Below are 13049 nucleotides of genomic sequence, written 5' to 3' on the forward strand. Positions count from 1 at the left end.
GATGGTCAAGAATATCATTTCTATAATTTGAAAGAGTTACTTTTGGGGCTACCGTCCCCAGAATATCCAAGTTGGAGTCTGGGCCTTATAGGCCAAAAGTTAACTTTTCAGTGATCTACATATGAGTAATATCACCTAGGGAGGACTTCATGACCAAAAGGGAGCCAAAAATCACTCATGATAATAAAATGCTATTGCAAGGAACTAAAAAGGAACAGTGTAGTCCCTGGCCCTAGCCGAGCCACTCGGAAAAAAGCAGAAATATATAGGAGGCATTGCAAAAAGCAAGAAAGGAATCAAAAGAGAGGAGAACAGGCATCCAGCTTCCAGCAGGGATTGCGTATCTTTACAATGCTATAAATCCTCCGCTGAGAACCAGGGGAATAAATTACCCTGCGATGGTTGTGGCAATATTTCTGTGATCTGCTCCCTGCTTAAGTTCACTTACAGCATCCTATTCATTCAGACATGCCACCGAACGCAGCCCTCCGTATCAAAAAATATTGGCTGACAAATTTCCATAAATAAAGGTCCGTCTCTAGGGGATCTTTCATGCTACACAAACATAGTACTATGCCCCATTTTAACTGCCATGGCTGAATCTTATGTAACCCCGGGGTTTGTAGTTTGATGAGGCACGAGAGCTCTCCGGCTATCCCTCCCGAAACAAGGAAGCATGGCTATGAATATGGATTCACTGCACTATATTGGTATAGTATGGAAGGATGCCAGATTAGAAAGTAGAAGAACTTGGTTGCAATCCTATATATCGACAGGGCACATATATCTATATCAAAATGCTATAAGAAAAGTATATATAGAAAAGTATATATAAAAAAACTTAAATGTATATATTCTCATCCAGGTTTAAACGTGTGTATTATAGTATGCTAGTATTGTTGAGTATTTTCTTTACAGTCCCAACTGGGTACTATCTTATTATGTAACATATAAAGCAAAACGCCACATCAATCTCCAACCGAAATCAACGGGGTTTAGTTCTCTGTAGACAAAAAAAACCTATCCCAGGAGAAAAAATCCAAAAAACAAATAAGACAAATCAATGCACCGGATTGGATTGGTAATCTCTCTTCCAAAGGGAGGTTCTGAACTCTCTTGGCTACCAAATCCTATAGCCAGAAGGACTTTTCAAGGAAAAGAAACTACATCAAGCTTGGACACTGATTGTACTTGAAGAACAAGCAACCCATTATCGCTTTTAACGTATGTTTTTTTTTACGGCGGGTCTCTACAGACAGCCAGTCTACACCCCATCTTTTTCCTGACGACATCAGCTCTTGAGGGGCCACTTGTACACTTCCAAACCTGTGAAACTCAACACCTTTTGACTCAGTAGCAATCTCTGCCACTGAAGCTTGAGAAGGGTTTTCTTTAAATAAGAATAACAAGCAAATGGCTTTACTTTCATCATTACGGCCAACACTGAACGGTACTCCAATTTATGCTTGTTTTCAAGTCAGGTGAGCCACCAACCGTCACACTCTGGAGAAGAACACTTACGACTCTGGAGGTGGCTTTAAAATTAAAAGATTTATCGTGGCATACATAAACGACTGCAATTTTATTTGCCGCTATAAATCTGTTTGTCTTTTAAAGGGTGGCACAAGACCTGGACAGAAAAAAGGGTCAGGCGACACAAAGAATGTACATGTTTTTAGCTTATTCAAATAAATCATGGATTAAATTTGAATGCATAGGCAGCAGAGCAAGGGTGGTCTCTAAGGACTCAAGGAAACCAAGGAAATCCAGTGAGTGATTTCAGATAAGTCACTTTCTCTCAGCTTCAAGGGAAGGCAAGGATAGACCTCTTTGGAACCAATATTGCCAAGAAAGCCCCAGGTAAGTTGGAATGGACCTGAAGGCCTTTAACAACAAAATAGGACTTGCATTCCTCTATATATTCCTGCTCTCCTATATAGCATTGGTTTGGAATAAAATGCCAGAGATTATCCAGTCATTTAAATGGTAAACATAGGCAACTGGCACAAAACACTAGAGAATTTAAGGTCCAACTCTACTGGCTCACAAGCCTATGTCTCACTGGAACTCATTCTTCGTGTGATAATAAACACAACATCAAAAATGCGATCATTACCCACTTTTAAGCAAATGGTTTCTCAAAAGAAGGACCCTCAAGCACTTGCCATTTCTCCGTGAGGACTTCTGGACCGGCGTTGGCATGCGCGCTTGCGTCTCCGAAATGGGAGCCGTTGCCGTGTGGTTGGCTTTCACTTTGTCGGCCCAACTCACTCCCGACGGAGCCAGGCGGTTAGAGGCCACTGCTGCAGGTGGGGCCCTAAAAGGCAGGAAAACCTATGTGGTCTACAGTTCCATCAGAGATGTTTTACACTTCCTATGTATTCTGACAACTATTTGCTTACAAACTCTTCTTGGCATCCGCTGCTTCAGGTCAAGGAGTAACATCACCAAGAAGTGATTTTAACCAGCTATCAAGATACAAACACAGATCTGCACAGAATAGAGTGTACCTTTTGGTATGTGCTGGGTTCTAATTCTAGGACTCCCTGTTATTACTAACATTCATAAATGCTCAAGTCCCATTACACTATGACACATGATTTTGTTTTTGTTTTTGCGGGATGATCCTGCACCACATTTTGCTCTAGTTTTTCAATGAATATCTTATAGAGTCTCAACCAATTCAACATAGTTTGTGGCAACCACAAAAATGAAGTTTCTGGAGTGTAACAACTACTTTCAAAGTAAGGACTGTACAATTTAAAAAAGAAATAACACTTTCAAACCAGGAACAGAAGAATGTGTTATCGAAGGCTTTCATGGCCGGAATCACTGGGTACTGTGAGTTTTTTGGGCTGTATGGCCATGTAATGCTATTGGAATATGGCCATACAGCCCAAAAAAACTCACAGTACTCAGGAACAGAACATTTTTCAAATTTTGCTACATGCAATAGCGTAGTGAACATAAAATAGAAACACTGTGAAATGGTGAGGGACTAAAGTATGATGCTTGTCATGAGGCAAAATCAAAGTTTGTTTTGGGGATTTTTTAATAAATATTTTGAAATCATAGCTGGTTGTATATGTGAACACAGAACCCATGGATACTGAGAGCCAACTATACTTTGATGGAGAAATGTCTCCAGGGCAATAGTTTTGAAACTGGATTGTTTTAAATCCCATTCCATATTATCTCTTGCCACGAATGGTGTTTCCACCTCGCTCCCCACTGCAAAATGACAACAAGAAGAGCCAGGCCTCTGCATCTCACACCAGAGCCAATTTCGCTGTCAGGTCTGGCATTCCCAAAGGCTCCCTCAGCCACATGTGTCAAGACACCAGCATTAATGGAACTTAAGATAAATATTGCCTTCCCTTTGTAACAGCAAAATGCGGTTGGTGAGTGTTGACAGAAATAAAGTGAAACAGGACCACTGAAGGGAGAAACCAGAAGAGGAGATAAGAAGCTCAGCTTGAAGGAAGTTCAAGCCTCACCAATATTTTTGAAAATTAAACCTAAGAGGCCTAAAGAGAAATCAGGCCAATGATATAGCAACCAAAGCTATAGTGAGAAATCGGTGACAACGATCAGATCCATCACAATTTTCATCCAAGGAATTATTTAAAACTTTGTGCTCTCATACCCAAAATTTAAACTTCTCCGTGCATTTGACGTGACACTGATTCTATCAGTCGAAGGGCTTGGAATGACGTGGCGTCCTGGGGACATCTTCTTAACTTCCCATGCAAGCGAAGTAGGTCTGACAAAAATGGAACACAAAGTAAAAAAGGTTAAGGGATATCCCTACTTAATCTACAAGTGCAAACACACTAACAGGTTGCAGAAGGCCCCGTTGTTTTGCATATCCCTTCTCCCTGGCCTCACGGTAAGTATTTTCTCCATCTTTTTCAAGATCGTATAATGCTAGCCTGATACTTCAGAAAAGCAGATGAGCAGGGCTTGAAAGCAACAGCCTTCACTTATCAGTTGCTTTCCAGCCCCAATTAAAATTCAGAGGGTTTCTAAACGAAGCTATTTTTATAAAAAAGGATACATGGAAACAGCTTCCTGCTTACCTGCTTTGTGCATCTGCTTTCTCTAGCTTCTCTTGTAGCTGTATCCAGTCAATCAAAGCCTTGAAATCTCGCACGTAGTTGTCCAGCATCATTAGCACCTCCTACAACAGAAACATTGACAGAAAGAAATGATATCACAACACAGCCATTTAGGCATCAATAACTGCAAACATTCTTAGGAGTCTTGTAATGAAGAGAAAAGACAAGCCAGGCAATTCTGGAAATAAATATGGCAGATGACCCTCGATTCCATGTCCACCTCTGACTCCAACCTCAAACCTTTATAAGGCCTCATTTATGTATGATAAATGTTGCATTTAGGTAGTCGCATATCTGAAGGGACAGAAGCTGAAAGAAGCCAACGGGCAAGGAAAACGCCCACAAACATGCTTTAGCATGGTATATGTCATTACAAAGAGTGTCCTAGTCAGTTTATTAACACAGTGCTTTTTGCACAAATAGATTTATGTTCAAAATGGTTCACAAAAAAACAAACTGATGCAATAACAATACAATACGTGTGAAAACACATTGCAACATCAAACTCCAACCAGATGGCCAAAGGAGAAGGATGCTGGGAGTAGCAGTTCAATACAGTCTGGAGGGCCGCAGGTTTCCCAGTCTCCATCAGAGGAGAGGGGCTGTCTCCTCTCTAACTATGGCTCGTAAACACAACATTTTTGCAATGAATGGGTTTAAGGAGCCTCTTCCGGTGAACACTGTGCTCCATCATTTACCAAAATTATCAGGGCCAGCAGCTTGTAACCCAAGTCCTGTTTTACGAACAAGGGAATACAAACAAGACAAGCAACCGGAGCGGCCCCATAGCCACTGATGCACATCTTTCTCCCGAAAGCTATGAAGGCCATTTTGTCGAGCGGGAGGCAGCCAAACAAAAGTGTCTCTGAAAGCGTCGCTTACAGGCCTCCTGATAACTACATATAGACGTATGGCTAAAATTACCAATTAGTTTACCAATGGGCTGCGACGGATTCGATTGGTTGGTAATTAATTCTAGTTGCTGGCGCACACGGCGGGACGGTTGGCGCCATCCCTTTGTCCCATTGACACACGATCCCCGGATGCAGGGCCCTGGGACCTGGGCCGCCGATAAAGCCCTCCCGTTCCCATATCGCCCTGTGCACAGCAGATACAGCCTGCGGTGCTGAAGCAGGGGAATCATGGAGCACTTGAGAAGGTGCTGACAAAAAAAGAGGAACCGTTACAGAAACGTCTGCTTCTGCACAAGTCTCAACCATATCAAAATCTCATTATTTTTCAAGGTCAAACAAACGCCTCTTCAAATTCCTACAGAAAAAGAATTCTGAAGTTCCTCAGGTGGGCTCAGGGATACAGCAATGGGGTGCGCCAAATTATTATTATTATTATTTTATTTCTTACCCACTTCCTCTCTTGCCTCGAGGCGGGTTACAACATAATGAAAAACACATAATCATCATAAACATTATATAAAAGACACATATTAAAACCTATTTCTAAAAATACACCTATTAAAATAAACAGAACCAATGAATTTCACCCACTTCCTCTCTTACTTTAGATGTAGCTGCCAAAATGAATGTTGCGATTCTTTAGATGTAGATACTTATTCCCCAGTTTTCATCCATGATTCGTACATTTTCCAGTTATTGTTTTTATTAAATAAAATACATAATAAAAAGGAACCTATTCACTCTGCATTTTCAGAATACCATTCTCCTGATACTTTAAAGAACTCCTGAACTTTGAAATTTTCAAACCCATTTGAAAAGACTAGGAAAGAACCAATCCAGTTGAAAGTAATTACTCTATTTGATTCTAACCTGCAAATACAGTACAGTTAATGTTTACAAAATAAAATAAAGGATGAGGGAAATCCTGAATAAACCTCATAGACTTTCTCTCTCCTCATCCTTATCTCTCCAAGACTGAAAAAATATGTCAACAAAGGAAACAAGGCTGTACTGAAGCTGAAATTCTGCATGCAGCCATTCCCATTTAGGTCCGCTGGAGCTGGAAAGGCAGAGAAAGCAAAGGTCCCCTGGGCTCCTGCAAGTAATCCGAGTCCTGTCTCGATGCTGAAATATTTATTTATTCAGTACCGAGCAGGCCAGCACCAAAAAAGCAATGCTGACATCTAGAATAACATGTCTAGCCCTGCACATGTGTAAAGGGCTTAGATGACCAACTCCTGTCAATTTAGATGGTGCCACTGCCCTTGGTTATCCAACAATTTCCAGGGATAGGTTATGCTAGGCTATGTCTCATAGAGAGAATAAAGGCACACAGAAGTTCTTGTGCCAGTTTAAGGGCTAATTAATGTATTACGGCACAGGATTTTGTGGGCTACAACACAAGCATTTGCTAATCAAATTCCTCTCCCAGAAGTTAAGAATAAAACACTTTCCCATTCAGTATGACTTATTCACTTGGAAGATTTTGTCTATGAAACAACTGACTTCCGTAACAACACTACAGCAGTTATAACACAAAGGAACGACTGCTTTGACCAATACCGATTTAAAGTCTATGATTAGCTATTCTTTAATGAGAATATTCTCAAATGGGAGAGTTCAAATTAATAAAAGATCAAGTGATATCATCCTATTTCACAGCAATGACATACAATCTAACCTGGCAAAGACATCAAATTAAATCTTTGGACCTTGACAAATCTGACTTCAGGCAGACAGCTGATAAAAACGATAATCTATTTGAACTTGGCCACGTCTTTAAAACAAAAATAACAAGAATACAAATGCATAGAGTGTCCCTTATCTGAAATATTTGGGACCAGAAGTGGATTTTGGCACACCTATATTTGCATATACATTTGTCATCAGATATCTTAGAGATGAGACTGAAGTCTAAACACAAAATTCATATATGTTTCATACACACATTGCCTTTAGGCAGTTCCATACAATGCGCACAACTCCCTTGTTGCACCATGACTGAGTCGCCATAAATGAGATGGAACTTGAAGGCCCAAGACTACAACGATGTACAGAGTTTTAGCCTTAGATTTTTTAAAAATTGTCTGAAATTGCCATAGATTGCATAATTACTCCTGACCATTCCAATAATAGCAGTACAAGACATACGTTTGAAGGACACCATCAATGGTGGCCAATAGGTTTTTTTCCAAACATTTGCACTATAGGCTCCTACAATCCCAGACGTAAAACAGAATATGGTGATACTACAGTTCAACAAAGGCTAAGATTGTAAGTATTGTCTGTTTAGCAAGAAAGAATAACTGAGTAAAGTAGTACCAACTTTCAAGCAGATGCCTGCACAACTGTGCTGCAAAGTACAGTCCCTTAAGGCTTGGTGAGATTATAAGGAGCTGGTTTCATTACAGCTGCTGCCCCTGTTTGCATTGCGATCAAAACCCCTCTGTCTGGAGTTTCAACCGCAAACAGTCACCAGAGCCCTGTCCCATTCAAAGACAGTAAACATTATCCTCGACAACACCGGGATCGATCACTGGCTCCCTGCTCTCATCAAATTGCATACATACATCCAACTTCCAACACTTGGTTGTGTCTTGGTATGAAACAAATGCAAGACCGCTGCATTAGGAATATGTTTTCTTAATAGAGATCACTTTTTGGATTAATGCCAATAATGCTAACTTTGTGAACTCCCATTCACAAATTCAAATCAGATTGCTTTGATAAGATATTTCCTATAGCAGTTCAAGCAGTAGTTATGCCTGGAATTCAGGATGAAGTCTTGGGTCAACGGCGATGAGACACAAATAAACGGTGATCCTTTCAGCCACAAACATTCAGAATATCATAATCCAATTACTTCGCGAGGCAGATCGGTTCCCTTTATTTAAAACACACACGGGAAATGTCCTGAGCCAAGAAGACAGCTCCATTTCTAAATATACAGATGCATTTCAATTGCGTTAGACCGGCAGACAGCTCAGAAGCCACAAGCCACTGTTTAGTTTTGAAACTCGTTTTCAATAAGTTCTATTTGTACACTAATTTCATCCTCTCACATTTCATCAGGAAACCAAATAATCACGATTCAAAGAGAAGTCCTCCTTGCACTCAGGGTGTTAACTAATGCATTCCAAAATGTGGTGAAAACTACACGATTATTGGATTCTCTTGGCTTTTCCTCATCTTATTTAGTAATTCAAATTGTATAAAATGATATAAACCGATGGTTGCAAAGAGCCAAACTAGCTTCCAGCAAAGCTGATGACAAACCCACCAGGCCACGGGTCTGTTTTGTATCTAAATCTAGATGGGAAAAGCCAGCGTATGACTAGGTCCCACCCAGACACTGTTTATACTGAGCCATCAATCTCTTGCGCCTACTGCCAGCAAGTCAATGAGGAGAGCGATAACTATCTCTGCAGAAGGGGAACAATGTATAATTAAGACACTAAGCAGGAAACTAAAGAATGTGGAGGAGACTGTATCGCAACAGTGCCACCTACCGAACAATTTGAGGCCTGAAATAAGGGAAAAAATCCCATCAACAATAATACAGATGAGTACACTTCATAGTATGGCAAAAGAGAAAAATTACATCTGGATTAAAATAAACTCTAAAGTGTTTCTGGATTAATATATTACACTATGTAACACGATTTTGTTCCTAGGTTATAAATGTCATGTCCTAATTGGTTCTAACATAAAGCATTGAAAAAGTTTATTAAACTGCACAAACTTTGTTTTTGAGGAACATCCGGCAACGTATTTTGCTCTAGTTTTTCAATGAATATCTGAATAATCAATTCAGTCTAGTTTGTGGAAGCCACAAAAACAAAGTTTTTGGGAGAATAAACAATTACAGTACTTCCAGAGGACAATTAGACAGAAATAACACTTTCAAACCGGAAACAAAATATTTTTCAAATATTGTTACAAAGTGTTATTTCAGAAATGAAACAAATTGTTTTTTTTCCATTTCTACTACAGTATATTATGTTTGAAGTGAAACTTGCCAGTTGATAGGGCTCAGGACTTAATGCTGTCAATGAATGGAAGGTAGGAGCAGAAGGAAATATAGGACCCCATATACACAGAGGATACAATCGAAGACTTCATGTGGATACTTGAAAACTAATAAACACAACTGAATGAATTGCTTCTGCCAGAAGTACAGCACAATGTCTCACTGGAAAATCTAGGAAATTCCTAGAAAGGACACCACTCCAAGCATCACTAGGTCCTCCGGTGAATTAGCACATTATTTCATCAAGAAAGTAGATTTTTTGTTGTCTCAAGAGGCTTTAAATAACAGAAACTGAGGTACTCTCATTGGTAGAGCAGCCTGCAGCGATGAAGCCTTAGGTATTTATCACGTTACCTTGCATTCGACTACGCTCTGGTCCGATTCGCAAGTGACGTAGATCTCATCCACCGCACGCCTCAGGTTGTCAAAAAGGAAGGCCCAGTATCGCGCTCGGAGATCCACTTTCCGTGGCTGCCTTGTTTTCGTGGGGCTTTTGTCGAAGTTCTTCTCCCCAGCCGTTGCTATTTTGCAATCTGGTGTAGTGCTCTGTAAAAGGGGATGCACCATTTGAAACACACAGGCCAGCCAATATCCATGAGCGAGCTTTAAAATTATCCAGAACACGCATACCCTTCGGTTTGGATTCTAAACAAAAGCTGACTAATAACATTTACTTACTGTTGTAAAAAAAGGGATCTAAAATAAGGATCACAAAACCTGGCAAAACTGCACACCAAGCCTCCAGATGTTTGATGTTGCTTGAATTTAAAAAATGATTGTGTAAGGACATAAAAGGATGTGGGTCACATGAGTTGTAGCTTGTATGGAGGACTCCCAGGATGATCAGCAATACAGTTCAACCGAAACTAAACAAAGGGTTTTCTTAGCTCCCTCTCAACCCCAATAATGTAATTCCTGATCCAAGTTCCAATTTTTGTCAATCTGCAGGGGCACAGGTCCAACTTGTGAAGCAAAATCTTACACCGATCCATCATTTCCAACCCTTTCCCACCCATAGTCAAATTAATACATCCCAGAGGCTCTGATTTCTGATGGCTAACAGAAATTGTCAGGAATTATATAAAGCCAGAAGCAAGACCTAGAAGAAAGTAATTGTTGCTGCAATTTGGAGTGCAAATTGGATAAAAGGCAAGGTCGGGTAACCCGAACCCAGCTATCCAAATACAGATTGCTGTCTTTGAGCCCTCGACCTTAGAAACAAAACCCTGTTGAACTTCGTAGAATTTCTTTCTGAGTAAAGGTGTGTAGAATTATCTTGCCAAAACCAATGTTGTTCATAACTTGGGGACTGCCTGTCATTGTGATTTTCTTCTGCAAAGGGAAACCCAGCTTGCCTTTGCTGTTCAGATCTGGCGTTAAAGGGACTGAACAGCCTCCAGAGAGAAAGCATTAAGTGTCCATCGGCAATGTTTGGCTATCATTTTACGGTTGTTCTTTTTTTTGCATGTAATATAGTCCAATTATCGATGCTGAACAGTTGGGGACTTGTGTCAATGTTGCTTTTTAATCTCCAGGGGCTCTGAAATAGCCGTGCAAATGGCTGAATCCCCCAGAGACTGAAAGGAACACTCATTACATCTGGAGGCCAGTTATGCCCTCTCAAATTTAAAAGATTTAAAAGATTTTTCTTTTTTGCTGAATATTTAAGATTTGTTTCTTTTTGGCTACTTATGCACTGAATAGTGCTTTAGTCTGCCTAGTGAAAAGCAGAATTGAAATGAGGCCACACTTTGAATTGAATTGAATGAGGCCACACTTACTAACTTCATTTCTTTTCTTTTAATTTATGCTGAATATCAGGCTTGCAGGATTAGCAACCAAGCAATGTGTGGGTTGGTAGTAAGAAGACTTATACCTGTTTAGTCGTTTTGTGGGTTCCCTGAGTTGCTTTCTTAGATTTTCCTCCTATCTGCCATTTTGGTTTTCCTGTGAAAAGACAAAAAAAAGAAGATCAGGCAGCATTACCAATAGACATTTAATATTTTTTAGACTTATTTCTTATAATAATAATAATAATAACTTTATTTTTATACCCCGCCCCATCTCCCCGAAGGGACTCGGGGTGGCTTACATGGGGCCAGGCCCGATAAAACAAACAAAACAGTAACAAAGCAATAAAACAATTATCCCAGTAAAAAACATCCGCATCAATAAAAACAATCATTAAAATCATCAAGCAGGATACAGTGTTAAAAACAGGAGACTAATTTGTAGATCCCAGGCGAAATGCAGAGTGATACGAAATGGGAAAAGGAAATTTCACAGTAGGACAATAAAGTGCGGTATAAAATGGCAAGACAACAACAATGAGACTATTATGGAATGGACAGATAGATCAATCCAGCAACAACTAAACATCGAAGGCCTTTTGAAAAAGCCAGGTTTTGAAGCTCTTCCGGAAGGAGAGGAGGGTAGGGGCCTGCCTGATCTCTCTAGGTAGGGAGTTCCAAAGCCGGGGGGCCACGACGGAGAAGGCCCTCTCTCTCGTCCCCACCAACCGTGACTGCGAGGGTGGTGGGAGCGAGAGAAGGGCCTCCCCCGACGAGCGAAGAGAACGTGTGGGCTCATAGAGGGAGATGCGGTCTCTAAGGTAGGTGGGTCCCAAACCGTTTAGGGCTTTGTAGGTGATAACCTGCACCTTGAATTGGGCCCGGAAAGTAAATGGCAGCCAGTGAAGCTCCTTAAACAGAGGCGTTGAACGCGCCCTGTAATTCGCTCCGGTTAGAAGCCTGGCTGCCGAACGCTGTACTAGTTGTAATTTCTGGGCCGTCTTCAAAGGCAGCCCCACGTAGAGCGCACTGCAATTTCTTACAGTTTTTTCATTCTCCAATTACAGAAAAGAACAACTCCCATCAGAAAAATACTAATGATCTTCTTTTCAGAGTTTCCAGACTTAGATTCACTATGATGCCTACTCAAAATGTTATTTTGGGAAGAGCTGGATTGGAAATTGGTGGAGAAGACATTAAATTACACTTTTACTCCATCCCTCAGTTGAGATGAAAGTCACATAAGGGCACAGAACTATAAGCCCATTATGTTCAGCAAATATTATGATTGAGAGTTTGCACATTTTTTACACTGTAGACGAAGAATTGTGTGCCAAAGCACACTAACACCTTGGATGCAAACACCTTCCCTCTCCCTAACACATTCACACAGTAACACACACCTTCATCTTCTTTGTTTTCCAGCGGCACACTCCATGCAATCAAATTCCTTGCTGTGCGACCCTCCTCGGCCACAATTCTTCTGACCTTGTCATGACTGTTAGAGCGCTGGAAAGAAGCCTGAGAAGAAACAGGTTCTCATTAACAGAACAACATCATCCACGTAATGCAGAAGGCAGCTCCACTTTGTTCAGTGGAACTCTCACTTCCTCGGATGCAACATTACAATGACAGGATGGGTTGAGAAACAATGCCCAAATCATAGCTTGTGGTGATACTAGTTGCAACTCAAAAGTGTCTCCACAGATAGAAGAAAACTGTTACATGCCTGGCTGTCCTTTGCCTCACCTTCTCTGACAATAGTCAAATATTATCCCAAGCTGTCAGAGCAAGCTGTCAATCTTCCTCCCTACAAGAAGGCAATGGAATAAGCTGGGCGCCAGCAAGCTATACGTTTCAAACCCTCCCCACCATAATTTGAGAAGATACAGATCAACACGATCAGCCTTTTCAAAGAGATGTTATTTTTCAAGCCATGTCACCAAATACTGGCAAAATATAAACAGCACGGCTCCTGCTGTTTGCCAAATTCTGGCAAATAGCTACACCAGACACATAAATGGCCTTGTCTTTTTAAACTAGAAATTTCCAAATGCCTTTTCTCTTTTTATTTATCGCAACTAAAATGTGTAAACCATAGTGTGTCGCAAGACAACATGATATTTGTACTGAGCATAACGTTTTATTTTACGGCCAATTTAAGTCGCTCAATATAACCCAAGCAATGACAACAAAA

At 40.6% G+C, this 13049-nt stretch overlaps 1 protein-coding gene across 2 annotated transcripts in view; it reads right to left on the reverse strand.

Moving 5' to 3' along the window:
- The window catches only part of scaper (S-phase cyclin A associated protein in the ER), a 115188-nt gene that overhangs the window by 94611 nt on the left and 7528 nt on the right, over positions 1-13049 (reverse strand). For both annotated transcript variants that reach the window (XM_062963019.1, XM_062963020.1), the window contains 6 exons: positions 12256-12373; positions 10939-11009; positions 9417-9608; positions 4080-4180; positions 3647-3763; positions 2166-2317 (listed from right to left, as the gene is read on the reverse strand). In XM_062963019.1, the coding sequence (XP_062819089.1) occupies positions 2166-2317; positions 3647-3763; positions 4080-4180; positions 9417-9608; positions 10939-11009; positions 12256-12373 (751 nt within the window). The remainder of the gene's footprint in view (positions 1-2165; positions 2318-3646; positions 3764-4079; positions 4181-9416; positions 9609-10938; positions 11010-12255; positions 12374-13049) is intronic.

The sequence above is a fragment of the Anolis carolinensis genome, unplaced genomic scaffold, assembly GCF_035594765.1.
Source record: "Anolis carolinensis isolate JA03-04 unplaced genomic scaffold, rAnoCar3.1.pri scaffold_11, whole genome shotgun sequence".
Classification (NCBI taxonomy): Eukaryota; Metazoa; Chordata; class Lepidosauria; order Squamata; family Dactyloidae; genus Anolis; species Anolis carolinensis.